At 36.0% G+C, this 18,139-nt stretch overlaps 2 protein-coding genes and 1 pseudogene across 2 annotated transcripts; 1 reads left to right on the forward strand and 2 right to left on the reverse strand.

Annotated features, from left to right (window-relative positions):
* Positions 1-1,255: 1,255 nt before the first annotated feature.
* LOC105995333 (olfactory receptor 9G4-like) lies at positions 1,256-2,194 on the reverse strand. The gene has a single exon (XM_013029038.1). It carries the CDS (start codon positions 2,192-2,194, stop codon positions 1,256-1,258), a length of 939 nt encoding a protein of 312 aa, XP_012884492.1.
* Positions 2,195-10,517: 8,323 nt separating this feature from the next.
* LOC105995456 (olfactory receptor 1013-like) lies at positions 10,518-11,435 on the reverse strand. The gene has a single exon (XM_013029170.1). The coding sequence runs from the start codon at positions 11,433-11,435 to the stop codon at positions 10,518-10,520; it is 918 nt and encodes a 305-aa protein (XP_012884624.1).
* A 2,238-nt stretch (positions 11,436-13,673) lies between these two features.
* Positions 13,674-18,084, forward strand: LOC105995334 (annotated as a pseudogene).
* Positions 18,085-18,139: the final 55 nt, after the last annotated feature.

An 18,139-nucleotide genomic window follows, 5' to 3' on the forward strand; every position in this document is an offset into this window, starting at 1 on the left:
GGGATGGGGGGAGGGGGGAGGCTGGGAAGGGATGGGAAGGGTAAACAAAGGAGGAGGCTGCAATGCTTGGTAAGAAATGTACGTATTATCCTGCCCATGCAATTGTAACCCCTCTGTACAGTATGTTCACAAATAAAATAAAATAAAATTAAAAAAAAACAAAGTTTCAGGTCTTATGTTGAGATCTTTGATTCTATATGAATTGATATTATTAAAATATGAGAAACAGATCCAGTTTCTAATTTTTCACAGACCCAATATTGACATAGATCTTTTTATTTGATTTCTCTCTCTTATCTAAGAATGACATTGGAATTTTACTCAAAACCACTTAATTTGTTGATTGAATTTGGCTGTGTGGCTATTTTCATGATATTAACTTTGCCATTCTATGAACATAGGAAGCCTGTCTACTTCCTTGTATTTTTTTAAAAAAATTCTTTTCCAAAGATTGAGTTTTTATTATAGAAACAATCCATTTGTTTGGTTGCTTTAGTTCAGTCAGGTAACACTGTAGGTTTCTTCATAAAATTTCTCTAAAAATAAAACAGTCATGAATTCTAGAACATATAGGGGAGTTTTGATTGCTTAATTTTATTTTACTTGATGATGTGAATTTACCATTGTCCAATGTTAACACTGATTGACCTCAGTAGTTTATTCTATGGGAGAGCACAATCTTTCAAGATAGATGTATGCTCCTCAAAATACATTGTCTGCTATGGATTAGAGCTTTGTTTTTACTTCAAATGAAAGCATTTTAAAAACTATTTTCCATAATTATTCTATGTTAGAAAAGACAAGATTTATACAAATATATATGCAATTAGAATTTTGCAAAGAAAATAGGAGATACCTTACTGAAATCTAATAGTGGTAATATCTTAATTGTTGAGCTTTTTACAGTTGTATAACCTACTTGTCAAATACAGTGTGCTCATCCTAACTCAAAATTCAATCATTTAAAACGGGGCTTTTCCAATTCCTACTTTCTCTTCCCAACACCCATGAAAGAAAAGAAAGAGGATAAGTTTTATGAAGCTGTCACTTGTGTAGTGAGACAAGTGCGCATATAGCAGAACTGTAACAACCCAGTAATAGAGGCTTTTCAAAGGAGAATAAAATAACAACGGAAGAGTTTCAGGCTCAATATATTTCACTGTCACAAGCACAGAGTTTCAAAAATATCAACTACACAAGTGCCTACCACACTACAGATTAGATATCAGCACGATAACATTTCAAATGACCATTTTCATCGTTGTGGCTCTACGGTCTGCCTGGCTTTTCTGAAGGCCTCTTTGACATCCTTGTTTCTCAGACTGTAGATGAGCGGGTTGAGCAGGGGGTTGATGAGGGTGTAGAACATGGCGCCCACTTTGGTTGTCTCCTTGTGGTAATGGGAGCTGGGATTTGAGTAAATGAAGAGCAAGGATCCATAGAAGAGCGTGACGGAGACTAGGTGGGAGGCGAAGGTGGAGAAAGCCTTCTGCCTTCCGGAGGCTGAGCGGATCCTCAGGATTGTCAGGAGGATGTTCAGATAGGACAGGACGATGGGAATCAAACAGGAGGCGACGGTGACGCCATCCAAGATGGAAATTATTTTCACGTAGAGGGTAGTGTCCGTACAGATCATTTTGATCAATGGCAGTACATCGCAGTAGAAGTGGTCAATTGAGTTATCCCCGCAGAAACTCATCCTGAATGTGTTGGAAGTGTGAGCTATGGCATTCATAAACCCTCCTAGATAGGAGCCCACGACAAGCCCAATGCAGAGAGAAGTGGACATTTTTGCCGAATAAAGCAACGGGCTACAAATGGCCACATAGCGGTCATAGGACATGACAGCCAACAGGTAGCACTCTGCATAGGCTGCCACACAGGAGAAGAAAAACTGAGCCGCACAACCAAAGAGAGAAATGCGCTTATCTTCGGAGAGACACGTGGCCAGTATTCTAGGCGAATAGACGGAGGTGTACCAGAAATCCATAAAGGACAAATTTCCAATGAAAAAGTACATCGGCGTATGCAGCCTGGGATCATTCCAGATTAAAAACACCAGAGTCATATTCCCAGCCATGGTGGACAAGTAGAGTAATAGAAATAGTACAAATAGAACCACCTGCCAACGGGGATCTGTGGAGAAGCCCAGCAAGATGAATTCTGTCAGGCTGGTGTGATTTCTGAGCTCCATGTCCGCAGTGGAGAAAGCCTGATCAATACGATGAGGGGGAAAGGATCACTTAGTGATATTTTCATTAAAAAACGTCCTTAAGTGTGGGAAGGGTAGCTGCCGTAGTAGTGTACTTCTTGGTACACAGGAGACTCTGCTTACAAAACACAGTACTGTTAATAAAATGACAAAGTGAAAAAGGAATAAGGGAATAATTGAGTAAAAACATTATTAGAGCACCCTGCTTATTAAAATTTGTACTCATCAGACTTCATTTGTGGTATTGGAGACAACCAAAGAAGAGGAATGCAATTTTGAAATGAAATCTTTCTCATTTTTTCCTCTGTTATTTTCAGTTATTGTGAGGGTCAGTTCTTTATCAAACTAAAGAGAAAATATGATGCAAGAGATACTTACTGTATTACATTCTTATTCTATTGCCAATTAAGCAAAGATAGACACAAAAATACTTAAGCTAATGTTTTGTACACAACTTGCACCTCCCCCCAAATCAATATTCTATAAATCAATGAGAACTTCTCTTTTAAGCATCATGATATTTGTAGAAATGCCAATTTATGGTACTCTTTCTATGCTAATATCCTATGATGTCTAATTTCACTCAATACTCTAAGTAGAACAATATTTTCATTGCATCGGTAATATTGAATCATGGATTTTGAGCAGAAAGTTGAAGGACACAGAGTTTATAAAAGCCTGGCTCTGAGCTGAGCCAAATTGTGCTAACTAAAAATATGTTCTCCCAATTTAAGCTGTCTACCAATCTTAGAACTGAATAATTCTCTCATTTTTTTAAAAAAATAGAGAACACTATGAGAGAACTCTCAAATTGCCTAAATACATTTTTTGCCTGAATATATTTTTACCAATTAAAACACTTTTTTCAAAATATTATTTTATGTGTTCTTTTTTCTAATTTCTTCTAAATTACTGGATTAAAATTATGAAGTCCATGAATGAAGAATTGTGTGTGTGTGTGTGTGTGTGTGTGTGTGTGTGTGTGTGTGTGCGCGCGCGCGCTATGGATGGAACTCAATCTTTTGGGTGTATGATTTTAGGTAGGATACATTTGAGCTATGTCTTCAACACTTTGTATGTATGTAAAGCAGAGTAGGAATTTCAAAGCAAGAAGGATTATTACTAATTTCTATGTTGTCATCATATAACTGGGAGTCAAACCATAATGCTGTAACTAGATTATAAACCCAAGAGTTCTACCCTTTGGTATAGTATCCTGGTTTGAAGGTCATGAGAATTAGTTATCATCTTCTCAAAGAGAGCTCCTCATGTTTAGAAAAGACATGATATAACAGAGAAGCCATAACATAATGGATTATATAATAATAAAAACAACTTGGATTCCTGAAGATTCTTTGGTGCATCTTCACTATATAATATGCTTCTTAGTACAAATTTAATACATGCTTCTAAGTATATGTACTTAGTCCTCCACCTGTGGCTTACATTATCTTTATACATTTGTGTTTTTCATTTGTCTTTGTCCATTCAGGACATTCAGCCTCATTAGGTTATTTGCAAAACTGATCCTCCCCTACACAAATTCTACATACCTTAGAAATTGCATAAGTTGATATGATATTTTTTTACTACTACATCTTATTCTGAGTCTACCTAAGCTTGGATAAAATTATCAAGGCAGTAATTTAAGGTTTTTAATTATTAGCATGTAGAATATTGGATATTAATATAATATTAATAACTATGCTTTCAATACTATGAATTTTACTACACCATCATTTGTCCATATAAGTGAAGACTTCTGATTTGAAGTTTAAGCTCTTTTCTAATGTAGCTGAAGAAATAAGTTCATGAATTGTTAGATAGAATCCTAGGAAGTCAAACAATGGTTAATGTTTCCAGTACAATATTGAAAGAAGAAAAAAATCATTGAAATGATACAGGAAGAATAAGAACAATTTAAAGCTATGATTTTCAATTTTAGAAAAAAAGAAATGGGGAGAACCACTTCAGCACAAGAAAACTACTGAGAATGTCCAGTGAGTTTCAGAAACTGAGGAGATAAATAGGAGTGCAGTGTGGTGTCTCAGATGAGATACTGAAGTTATTTAAACAAAGCGCAAATTAAACCATGGCCATGATAAGGAATTGTAGTTCATAGAATGAGAGAAGAGAGCAGCTATTGATGCTGAAGTGGAAACTGTAAAATCCTTCTTATCCTGTATCCCTAGGGAGGGTAAAAAGAGAAGCTTGTGCGATTTCACATAAGCTTACTACGAATTGCCCGAAATGGAACTTAATCTGGAAGGCAGCACTCACGGTCATTAGTCTCAAACATTCTACTTCAAGAGTTGAATTTTCACTGCAATTGTATCCTTTTAGGCACCATGAGAGCCTAAAAAGACATCTAGGTATATTTTAAGAACATGTCTCTAATTATATATTTACAGAGCAAAAAAGCTATTAGGGAAATGAATCTGATGAGAGATACAGAGCACAGCATTAAAAGTGCCATTATGTTGTCAATTTTCTGGCTGTTGTACATCTGTTAATTGTATTTTACCACCCACCAAAGATTTAATTTAAATGGAAAGGAAAAAGTCTGTCTATACAGAATTCACATTCCCCTCCACCCCCCCCCCCCACACACACTTGGGCAAGAAAATGTATCCACAATTCTTCCTGGATTTCCAACTTTCAAGAGTAGATTCCATTTTCCACCTTGCAGAAGGGGAGATGGCTTTGTTTTTTTTTTTTTTTCAAACAGGCTTCATCAGTAGCAGTCCCATGAGGATTGCAAGCCTGAGTCTCAGGAGTCTCCTCCTGCTTCTCTGCTCACTTTTGGAATTGTGCCAATACCATGTCAATATGCCAGGGAGAGCTGGCTAGATGATGGTTTCATCTGGCTGTTGTCCCTCTGTGGCTTCAGGTGACTAAAGATAGGAGAGTGGAGACACAGCCTGTATGTTCCCACCTCTACCTGTACTGAGGGAACCATCTCTCCCATGAGCATGAGTGCAGACAGGTTTGGCTTCGGTGGAGTTTCATAAGTGCAGTGGTGTGTTCAAACCAGGACATTATTACCTGGTGGCTTTCGGATTTGGGAAAGTGTATTAAACCCTTCCTGAACTGACAATCTTCACATCTGAAAGTGCATGGAAATATCAGCTGTGTTTAGTTAAAATGTATAGCCCAGGGGTTGAAAACAACATACACCTAACTTGTTGTAATTCTTTTTATAACAGGAGAGAAAAATAATGTCTGACTAATATGAATAAATTGAGATGTAAAGGACAATTATGGTCCAACTTTCACCAAGAAGGCATTTAAGTCAGATAATGATATCTCCAGTATGATATTTTTGTCATTTACTCTCTTATCTTTCTTTTCTTTATCCTTTTGCTAGTCCTGGGGCTTGAACTCTGGACCTGGACACTGTCTCTGAGCCTCTTTGTGCTCAAGGCTAACACTCTACTACTTGAGCCACAGCAACACTTCCTGCTTTTTGCTGAGTAGTTTTGGAGATATGAGTCTCATGTGGACTTTCTCGCCTGGACTGTTCTTGGACAGCGATGCTCAGATTGTAGCCTTGTGAGTAGCTAGGATTACAGGTATGAGCACTGGTACCTGACTATCACATTATTTTGTTAACCAGTGTGGTCACAACACTGTGCATAGAGTTCATACTATTATTCATATGTGTATTTATATGTGTTTCTGTCTGTGTATGTGTGTCTGTGTATATTGGTGTGTCTGTGTCTATGTCTCTGTAGCAGGGGGAGGGCTGAAGATTAAATCAATATTTCACATATCCTCAGTAAGTACTCTCCGATTGAACTGTACCCTTGCCTTACTTATTTATCTTCACCTGTTTACACTGCTCTGTGAGTACCATTTCCTACTTTCCAATTCTTCATATTCTATCACCATATTCTCCTTTTCTATGATTCCATAGTAAATGATATCCAATAGTGCTTTCATGTCTATATCTGACTTTTGTCTAGATTCTCCTTGGACATCTGAATACAAGAGTACTTGACATTTTTATCGGATCCAGTGGGTCAGGTAATCATCTTCTCCATGCTCATAATGCCAGAGTGTCAGTTTTACAGAAATATGAAAAATCCTCAAATTTATTTGAAGCCACTACTTTCTATATATTACCATCAGCAAAACAGATGTGTATGCCCTAAATATGGAAAGCCAGAAAGGTGCCTATTGCACTCAACCCTGAAATTACAGGTAAGGATAAGAACAGGAAAAATCTCAATATGTTAAGACACTGAAGTCTCCTCATGCAAAAAAAAAAAATGAAATCAGACCTAATATCAAGCCAAGACTGAAAGACACAGACAGGCTTGGGCAGGTGATGAGAGCCAATGAAAAACATATGTGTCTGTATCTGTCATGTACCAAATGATTTTTACAACCCATGGGTCAGACCTTCCCCATCCTTGTTGTAAATGAAGATCAGGCATGTCACTGGACAGACTAGAAGGGAATGTGTTTCTCTCTCTGTGTGTGTGTGTGTGTGTGTGTGTGTAAACTGTGTGTATGTCTATATGTATATCTGTGAATAAATGTACTTGTGTGAGTGTAGTGCAAGAATATTCCATTTAGATCCTGGTCATACAATTTCTCCACTTGTAATTGCAGAGGAAGCAACAGAGAGACTAATCTGCTTGGCTGATCCTGGATCGCTGGATCTTACCTTTAGTCAGAAAGGCCAGCTCCTGGAAGTAACATCCTAGTCTTTGCTTGCTGACATCAGGCAAACCTTTGTTTCATGAACTTATACCTCTCCTCAACAGCCCCTGGAGATTTATCCCATACACTAGGGAGGAAAGATATACCTCATTTCCCAAAGGTGTAGAGAATTAGGAATTTGAAAATAGTACATTAATTAGGATATGATGAAAATATTGCTATTGATTGAAAGATGACACAGTGATTTAAGTTACAATATAATTATTAAGAATTTCTAATAAATAACTTAATGAAGTTTCTCAAATTCTCAGAAAAACAAAAAAAATCAAACCTCAATAATAAATACTTTTTAAGAACACAATGAAATAGAGATTGAACAACAGTACACAGAATCAATGCAAGGAAGAACTGGTTATTTGAAAACATAAACAAGATTAAAAACCATTAGCAAAATCAACTTAAAGAGAGATAGGGAAGAAACAAATTAATAAGATCAGAATTGAATAGGGGACTAGCATGACAGATATCATTACTATCCAGAGAATTACCAGAAATATTTTGAAAACTTATACTCCAGTATTTTCCGATGATTTTCCTACATTTAAGTAGATGACGCTATGTTTTGTTTCCACCAGCCTTTTAATGTAATGTGTCCCATTTATTAATTTGCATATTTGAATATTACTTGTCTTTCAGGGATGAATTCTACTTGAATTTCATGGATAATCCTCTTAATGTTTCCAATTCAATTTTTCATTATTTTGTTGAATATTTTTATATCTATGTTCACCTTTATTAATTAAACAGATATGCAGGGATGGAATAACTCTTGTATGAAGAAAGTAAAATTAACATTCATCAACCCAGTCACACTTAGAGTTCTTAAGTACATTTTGAATCTTATTTGAAAGAAAGAACTAGGTTGTTTCTCCTAAAAAAATGAACGTGAGAAGAGCCCTCATATATAAATCTTCTACTAGGAGCGGGGAAGGTGGCTCAGTGGTAGAGCGCTTGCCTTGCATACATGAGGCCCTGGGTTCAATTCCTCAGCACCACATAAGAAAAAAGAAAAAAGCTGGAAGTGGTGCTGTGGCTCAAGTGGTAGAGTGCTAGCCTTGAGCTGAAGAGCTGAGGGACAGCGCCCAAGCCCAGAGTTCAGGCCCCAAGACCAGACCCCCCTCCCAAAAAAAGAGAAATCTACTAATAATCATTGACTTTTTAATATCTAAATTTTAGCTTTGGAATTCCCTTTGGAATGGTGTAATATCTAGTCCCAGCAAACTAACATGAAAGAATTGATTTCCTTCTATGTTGATGTGTATCAGTATATATATATTGATAATATATATATATATATATATATGCACACACATAACCACATAATACACCAATCAAGCACAGTAAAATATTGTAATGTGAAGTTTCAGATATATTTTTTAATTACAGGAGATACAATTACAAGGATCACAGTACAAAGGGCGCATGGGCATAATTAACTTCCATTTATTAAAACATAATCTAAATCAAATTTGAACCAGTCTGGACCAGTATTTCATTCTCTGTGTGAAGTTTCTATACTTTCTTTTTGAATAACTCACAAATTCTTGCAGATTCATTCTCTACTAGTGAAATTGATAGAAACAAACCCATATTTATCTTTATAAACATACATATGTTAACAAAGTTTTCCCATGGCTTACTGTAATATTTTACCATTGTATGTATTTTTCACATGAATGCTCAATATGCAATCAATTTTTTGTTCTGTGCATACAAGAAATTTTATCTTATAAAATTTAATAAGATGATTTATATCTTACTGTGTTTTATGTCCATGCTCATTATGCAAAAACTCGGATGGAAAAGCTCTTGTCAATTCACCCCTTAAAATAAATAAAAAATATTTGGAGTCATAAAAGACACAACCTTATATCTATGGGATTTCAGTCCCTTTGTTTCCATTTCCTTAAAAAGATATGATATATTCAAATTTATTGATAACTTCAACTGGAAAAGTTAAGATTTTTTCAACAGCTCATGAATAGCCTAATGGACATTTATAAATACAATTATATCTGAAACATGAAAATATTTCAGCAAAAATTGTTTTTGAAAGATAAACATTGAAAAATGAGAAATTTACAAAAGAATGGATTAAATTTCGAGTCTGACCCTTATGAAATTTGCACTCTGAAGAATTTGCCTATTATAGAGGAAAAATATGTAATATGCTATCTAGCTACAATTTTTTATTGCAATTTTTATACCTATTAACTCACAGATGCCCTTGTTTACTATCTCTTTTATTGGTAAAGACAGAGCAATTGCTCTCTTTGTTTGTCCACAGTTTATTGCATTTTTTAAAATGGAGAAACATATGTTGGACATAAAGATTGAAGAGCTGGTGTGTTAATACTTACATTTCAGTAATGTAGAATAAAATAGTTATGAAAATCTCCTTATAGAAATAGAAGGCCAGTTTGTTATTTAACATTATGAAAATATGAAAACTTTTTTTGCCAGTCCTGGGGCTTAAACTCAGGGCCTGAGCACTGTCCCTGATCTTTTTTTGCTAAGACCAGGATCTGCAACTTGAGTCACAGCACAACTTCTAGCTTTTTCTCTTTATGTGGTACTAAGTGCTAGGCAAGCACTCTACCACTAAGCCATATTCCCAGCCCAATATTAAAACTTTAACTCAGCATGGTTTGATTATGCCACAACATCTCTACATTGCTGGTATTCAATATAAAGTTACCCAAATCTTATTAGTTAAAAGTAATGAAATCTTATATTACTCTGGGAAGGCACAAAGGGTAGTGAACTTAATCAGGTGCTGATGACTCATGATTGTAAAGCTCCTCACTCTTAGGATCCTGGTTTGAAGACATCCCAGAAAACAAGTTGTTTTATCTCTAATTAAACACCAAAAAAGTCACAGGAGTAAAGGTATGATTCAAATCACAGAGCTCCAGTCCTCAGTGAAAAAGCCATACAAGAGAAAGTACCAGAAAAATAAATGTAGTGAGCACTTATGTCACTTTGAGAAAGAACAAAAGAAGATATTTGAAAGTGTATTTGTTTCAAATTTAGAATAATATGAATTTTAATTAAATGGATAAAATTCATGTTAAACTTTTATCTTCAAAATTATTTTAATTTTATCTTAGGTAATTAGGTAATACCTAAGTAATCTTAAGTATCCTAACACAAATGTATATTGGAAGAGTTGAAACACTATAAATTCCATTATTATGATAGAATTCACCAGAATCTGATGTTATTTCTTTACTGAGATCAAGTAATTACATGAATTTCGCAGTATTGAGGCATAGTGATGCTTAGCTAAAGTCACCAACACATTGTAACCTTCACTATGCTAATTGTCATCTACAAAGCTTATGAACTCTACAGACTTTAACAATAAAACAATTTCTTCCAAATTGGGTAGTGTACACTTCTTTCCTTTTGTTTAGTGTCAGCTGTTTCTTCTTTCTCTCTCATTCCCTCCCTCTCATCGCCACCCTTGAGTTGCTTGGTTCACTTTCATCTATGTCCAGTAGGATCATCTCTGTTTGCAATGCAGTAACTTAAAAAAACTTAAAAATAAACCTCTTTAGAAAAAAATAATTGTGATTTATTTGAAGAGTTTGTTCATAGCCTCTTTTACATCTTTATTCCTTAGACTGTAAATTGCTGGATTCAACATGGGAAACACCACAGTGTAAAATATAGAAACAATTTTGTCCCTGTCCAAAGAATAACTAGATCGAGGGCGAGCATAGATGTAGAGAATGGAGCCATAGTACAAGGTCACAGAGGTCAGGTGGGAGGAGCAGGTGGAGAAGGCCTTGAGGCGGCCCTGGGTGGAGCGCATCCTCAGGATGGTGGCGATGATGAACAGGTAGGAGGCCAGGATGAACACAATGGGGGCTATGACATTGGACAGCAGGAGGAAGAACAGGACAGCTTGGTAGCTATCTTTCTTGCCACAAGCCAGCTTCACCAAAGGTGGGATGTCACAAAAGAAGTCATCAATTACATTGTCACTACAGAAGTGCAAGGAAAATGTGTCTTTGGTGATGATGACAGAGTTAATAAAGCCGCCAAGGTATGAGGCTGCTACAAAGAATACACATAGCTTTAGAGACATGGCCTGAGAATACAGCAGGGGCTTTGAAATGGCCACATACCTGTCATAAGCCATGGCTGCCAGCAGGTAACACTCAGTGTAACCCAAGGCAGCAGAGAAGAAGAACTGAGCCACACAGCCACCAAAGGAGATGCTCTTGTCCTCAGAGACACAGGTGATCAGGATTTCTGGTGTGTAGACAGAAGACAGCCCAAGATCCAGAAAGGAGAGATTTCCAATGAAGAAATACATGGGTGTGTGGAGCCTGGGGTCATTGCATATCAGCACGATGAGGGTGAAATTTCCTGCCATTGTTAATGTGTACACCAGGAGGAACACCACAAACAGGACTTGCTGCTTCACAGGGTCTGTGGTGAACCCCAACATGATGAACTCTGTCACTGTGGTATTATACAGCTCCATGGTTGTGGGGTATCTCACCTGAGAGGAGAGACATGAGAATTCACATGAGATCACTATGCTTAATCAATCAGAACATGTCCAATGAGTACATCTTACAAAATGTCCTCATGGACAATGTTTGTTTTCTTCTTTAGGAGAATTTTGTTCAGTGCAAAAAGAGGACCGATTAAAAGGTATTAGTGATCACTTTGTACTTGATCTGATTACATATTATGTACATGATTCTATAAATCTATACTTTGAGAGTGTTTAAAATTTGTGACAATGTCTATTCAGTTTTCCAACTTTATAGGGTATCTCATTTCCTGTTACATAGCTTAGATCCAAAATGAGTGATTTATTTGGCTGCCCAAACATAAATAAATCCTTATAAGAGATGAACTGAAGGTAATCTGAGTATATAATTCATGACTTTTCATATAACAAAGTTACTTCAGAGAAGCATGATCTGTGAGTATGTATTTGCACCCTGTAGATGTGGACTTAGCTTATCCTTGAGATCGTACAGACATATTTTAAAAACCACCAGGTCCAATATCAAATTTCTTCAATTTAGAAGCTAGAGGAAATTTTGTGTAATAATTAATTTGAAATTTTGTTATTTGATACAGTTTAATGAAGATACCATACAGTTGGTAAACTATTTCTTAACCGTCTCCATTGCTATTGTTAAATAAGTTCTTGAGAAATTTGTGTGTGCCATTGAAAGTGTCATCATATTGAAGTTTAAGAATAAATAAAGTCATATATATGTTTCTGTTCATTTTACCTATGAACTCTCTGAGAAATGAAAATTATGCATACTTTGTGAAAAACCATACAATCTGGGAGAAACCCAAGGAAGGGGTGATATGATCCAGAAAAAATGCACTGTTTACCTGACTATGTAACTAGAACCCCTCTGTACATAACCTTTTCAATAACACTAGAAACTTTTTTTAAAGGAACACAATTAAATTTGAGGCTTCTTTATTGTCAAGGTAATGTACAGAGGGCTTACAGTTACACAAGTAAGGTAATAAATATATTTCTTGTCAAACTTGTTACCCCTTTCCTCATTTTTTCTCCTACTGTCCCACCCCACAACTGCCCACCCTGTTGTACAGATCATTTCTTGTGTATACTGCTGTTGAATTGCTTCCCCTGTTGTCCTTTGTTGAGACATGTTTCAAATCTGTACTCTCACAACCCATCAACTATCCCCAAATCGGCGTATCTGTCTAAAACTACTATTTCCTAGACACTCTGTATGAAAATAAGGAAAGAGATAGAACCAATCTCCTAGGATGAGATGAAGACAGTATATAGGTTTAAGTATTTCTGTAGGGAACTAGGTATCTTCTATTTCCTTTACATTACTTGACATTGATTTCCACACTGCTTTCTCCTCTAATAGATAAGTCTATAAAAACTGTACCAAGTAATTTTGCCAGTATGGATAGAAATTACAAAGAAGAGAAGGCTTAGGTCAGAGTTCTAATCCCCAAGCTCCTCCAATGAGGGCACTGGAGACCATATTCATCTCTGTACAAACACAATAGTTCTTTCCAGTCACACCACCCTCTCTGACACCATATGACATATCTCTGTCTCTATTTCTGCCTCTCTATTTCTATCTATTTTGTTTTCTTCTTTCTTTCTTCTCTCCCTCTTATTTCCTCCTTCTTTCAGAATCCAAGTTTGGATCCCAGAAAAGGAGCCCTCATTAGATCTGAATCATGCTGACATACTTATCCTGAACTTCCAGCTGTGAGAACTGCTAGAAAATAAATTTACATTGTTGAAGACTCCACTACATGGAATCCTGTCATAGTTATTTACACTTTATAATTTTGAAAACAGAGATGCAAAGCTTTCAAGCTGAATAGAAGTAGAATGAGGTTTAGAGTCAGACAGATTTGGGTAGAATTCTCATTCCAACCCTTTGCATCTAGTTACCTTTGAAAAGTGACATGATCCTCTTGATAATTTCCTTATCTGGAATATAATGCACATTATTTAATCTGTTAGATTTAACATCACATATAAAGATTGGAAAAGATACTATTATTGGACATTTAATATCATGTTGGTGACTAGAGTCATTTAATTGTAATGCATTTGGATGTTACTTTTATGCAAGGAGTGAAAAAACTTTGTTATTTTCATCTTGGTACTGTTAGGGTTTAATAGATGACTTTACATTACAGGTTTTTATTTTCATATAGATGTTTTCTTCTGGCTATTATCAACGAGACAATGGAAACTCACCAGTCACAGTAAGATATTGTTTTATATTCTTTTTAAATGTGCACTGTTTACCAGATTTTCTTGATCCATTGATCTACTGAGGGGCATCTGGGTTGGTTTCAATGTTAACTATGGTAAATAATGTTCAACAAGACCATACTAAAGCTACCAGCACAACTATGCATTATTTGTGGAGGGGAAGGGAAAAAACAAATTCTTTACATTGGGATACAGGTGGACCCATTGAGATGTACAGACCCAACAATGAGATGTACAGATGTTACGTTGAAAAATGAACTTTACAACTTTGGCGTGCGGAGGGGTGGGGAGGGGAGATGGGAAGGGATAGGAAGGGGACACAAAGGAAGAGGCAACAATGCTTGATAAGAAATGTTCTCATTACCTTGCTCATGTAATTGTAAACCCTCTGAATGGTATTTTCACAATAAAAAAAGAAGAAAAAGAAAACGTGCATTGTGTCCTTCTCCTTTTACCAAAAAACGTACAGGAATTTTAAAGGTATTAGGATTCTTAATCTGTCACTTTATTCTGTCATTCTGTTGAACTTTTGAAGTACAACAGCTTCTTTCTTTGATCAATGCTTTCCAAGGGCTTTTCTTTCATTTGTAGAGTCAATTTATGTATTTATTCTATAACTTCCTTTCACATAAGCTATTATTTGCTTCCATAAATAGAAGAGGGACTTAAGACTCTTTTTTGTTTTCCAGAATTTTAGAAATTAATATAGAACTAAGGAGGAATTTATGAGAAAAGAAAGATTTGAGTGTCTGCCATACAACAGAATGCAAACATCTGTTGAATCATCACAGGAATAGAATAAAATTGCTTTGGCATGGATAGTATCTGGATTATCCCACTTACCAAACTGCAGCAAACACTTCGATTCGGTATTCAGAGGTACGAATGAGATACTTCTAGCATCTTTTATAACAATTATTAAATCTCCAGGGTTTCATTCTCATGGTTGTCAAGCTTAGGGAATTATAAACAAGGCAATTATACAGAATCTGTACAATTGATAAGTTGGCTGTATTATCATTTGATAAAATACAGAAAAAATTTATTTCAAGGAACGTTGTCCCCATGATCAATCATTTGTTTAATCATCATAATTTCTTCATATTCTGTATTGTTTTACTGACTTCAAATGTATACATAGATTTGGTTGGCTATATATTCATGTATATATTTCTCTCTCACCTCTCCATCATCTATGTTTCTATGTATTTATATATGTATGCATGCATGTATCTATGTATAGATCTATCTATAATCATCATCAACATCTATATCCACCATCTATCTATTGCCATCTCAATAGTGGTTAAGTATATAGGTTTAAATATTTCCATTGGGAAGGGGCTGAATATCTTCAGTTTCCTACAATTTTATCCTACATCATTGCCATCATTTCCAAATTGATTTATAAAACAAAATATCAGTTTGTAAGAATTCCACCAAGTTATCTTGCCAGGATAGATAGACATTGAAAAAAAGAACAGGCTTAGGTTAGAGTTCTAATCCCCAACCTCTTTTCCAGTGGGGGATATTGAAGACCACATTCATCCCTGGATGAACAGGATAGTTCTTTTTAGTTATATATACCACCCTCATGACTTCCACATGAAAAATTTCTCCCACTCTCCCACCTCCTTCCTTCCCTTCTCCTCTTCTTCCTTCAGGTCTGGGTATATTGGAACTCTGAGAGAAAAGATTTTATCACTTAGAGTATTCCTACATTCCATCCACACCTTTCTATGGATCCCCCTTTTACTACCATTCTCCTCTATGGTACATGTTGAGTGGGAATCTTTTTCCAGACAGGACTCTGAACAATAGAGTAAACCATATTAGGAATAGCCCTGGAATCAAAGCCTCACACTGGATTCCTATGGGTTAATTTTTTTCACATAGTTCAAGACTATAAAGATATTTATATTGCCAGGGAATGGAACATGACACGAGGTGCCATTGTGATCACTTAAATCACCACCAGTGATGAGACACCTCTAGTCTACATTGTAACCATAAACATATTGACTCTAGCAGTCAAAGCACAGGGGTTTGTGCTTTGAAAACCATATACATAATATAGATAATGTATTACATGAAAGAGCATTGGAAAAACCAATGCTCAGCTTTGGAGGAGCTTCCTGTCTCCTGTATGTCCTTCAGGAATAATGTGGTTGAGGTTCTAGCCAAGGAAGCAATGTGAATTAAATGCTAAATGCCAATGTTATTGTGATTAATTTACATAAGTGATGGGGGAGAAATGAGAACAAAGATTATGGGATTGAGACATAGGGCGAAGGTATTAGGTAGTAATAAAGATACTTGTCTGCAGGGCAAAAATTGTCACCCCCCCCACACATACCTTGGAAGGAAATTAAAAACCATCTATAACTGCATTAGGGAGCAGTTTCAAGCTAATGCCAATCTTTTCCTCAGTCAAAACAGCACTCCTTATTCCTCTTGGTGAGCATTAATATATAGGATTCACATTTATATAGAAAGAAAGCAAATACCAGCAGTCATTTTGTGCTGTCTTCTTGTCCAGGAAAGGAGAATGACAGTCTTGGTAGTCTATCCCATGAATACAAATAAAGAGCCAAGGCTAATCTACCCACATTCTCTTCCTGGAAAATCACTAGATAAACTCATTAAGTAGACAGAGAAAATGAGCCAAGAAATGTAGTCAAATACAGATAAGCATTCAGGAACAAAGAGGTTAGATGATGGAAGGATGGATTTCGAAGGACAGCTGACTGCCAAAATGTAACAGAAAAACAGGCATTCTACATGAAAGGATGTACATACCTTTTTAAATAACCCCTCTGTATACCATCTCTATAGTAACAATAAAATATATTAAAAAATGAAAAGATAGAAACAAGAGAATATTTGGAGCCTGTATTTTACTTATATAAAATTAGTACAATTACTAGTTATATAACTTATATGTAACTGTTTATAACTATGATAAAGAATATAGATAGACATTTATTAATATATACATTTATATTTATTATATGTATATAAACTATTTATACATCTCTATATCCATCAATCTGTCTGCATATCTATTTTTCTATCATCTATCTACACAACTCAAAATACAAGGTGTTTGAAAATCATGATTACTTTTTGTTACCAGGGCTATATAGTCTCCAAAATGTTTATCTTGTTTAATAATATTCAACTTGTTAACACACAAATGTTTAATTTTTCTGTTAGTTCCTCCCCAAACTATGAAATCTTAAGTGGGTTTTAGCAATCCATACAGCCCTGGAAATCCCACAACTTTTATAAAAGATTCTGGGATAGGTATATTTGTAGCCCAGGGAGAACTTACTGTTTCAGAAAAATTCTTACGTAAGTTCCTTTATTTTCTATTATCAGAAAAGTTTATTTGTTTCTCAAAATAAGTCTAGTAACCCTTTACACACACACACACACACACACACACACACACACACACACACATGAGAACTTAAAAAGGAAGGCTCTTTGTAGTATCTTCATCATTTTCCTTTATGTTTCTAAAAGAGCTTAAGTTTCACATATAGAAGGTTAATTGCAGAGTGTTAGACACAAATGAAGAGCAATTAACAATATAGGAAAATGCAAGGAAAAACTCCAATTTCAAAGCCAACACTCCACCCTACTAAAATTTAGTAACAAAGAAAGAGCTTTTGTTAGTATCTCAGGAGCATGGATGGAAAAGAAGAAAGTAGGAGGGATTATTAGAGACAAATAACATCAAGAAAAATTTAAAGTGCCTTTGGTATGATAATCTTCAAGAAAATGCGATGCACCTGTCCTGTCTGTCCTCTCCCTGGAAGTGTACTTTTCAGTCTTGCTGGGTAACACCACCCTCATCATGCTCATCTTCAACAACTCCAGGCTCCACACACTCATGTATTTCTTCATTAAAAATCTCTCTTTTCTGGACCTCTGTCTACAGTCCGGAGAGCCTACTAACTTGCATCTTGAAAGATAAGAGCAGCTACTTTGTTGGCTACATGTTTCAGTTCTATTTCTCTGCCAGACTGAAATATACGGAGTGTTTCTTCTTGGCAGTCATGGCTTATGACGGCTATGTGGCCATTTCCAACCCCCTGCTGTATGCCCAGGTCATGTCAAGGAGATTGTGCATCTGTCTGGTTCTATATTCCTACACTGGGAGCTTAATCAATGGTGTCTTCTTAACCAGCAACATGTTCACTTTCAATTTTTGTGCAGGCAATGTGATTGATGACTTTTTCCTGTGATGTCTCTGATCAAGTTGGCATGTGACGTGAATGACAGCCATCAGTCTGTGCTCTACTTTCTTCTACATCTTCTACTTCTTCGTCATCAGTGCCATCTTGAGCATCCCCTTCACCCAGGGCCGCCTTGAGACTTCTCTACCTTCTCCTTCCCACATCATCTCTGTCACCTTGTACTATGGCTCC

Source organism: Dipodomys ordii, unplaced genomic scaffold (genome assembly GCF_000151885.1).
Source record: "Dipodomys ordii isolate 6190 unplaced genomic scaffold, Dord_2.0 Scaffold117, whole genome shotgun sequence".
Classification (NCBI taxonomy): domain Eukaryota; kingdom Metazoa; phylum Chordata; class Mammalia; order Rodentia; family Heteromyidae; genus Dipodomys; species Dipodomys ordii.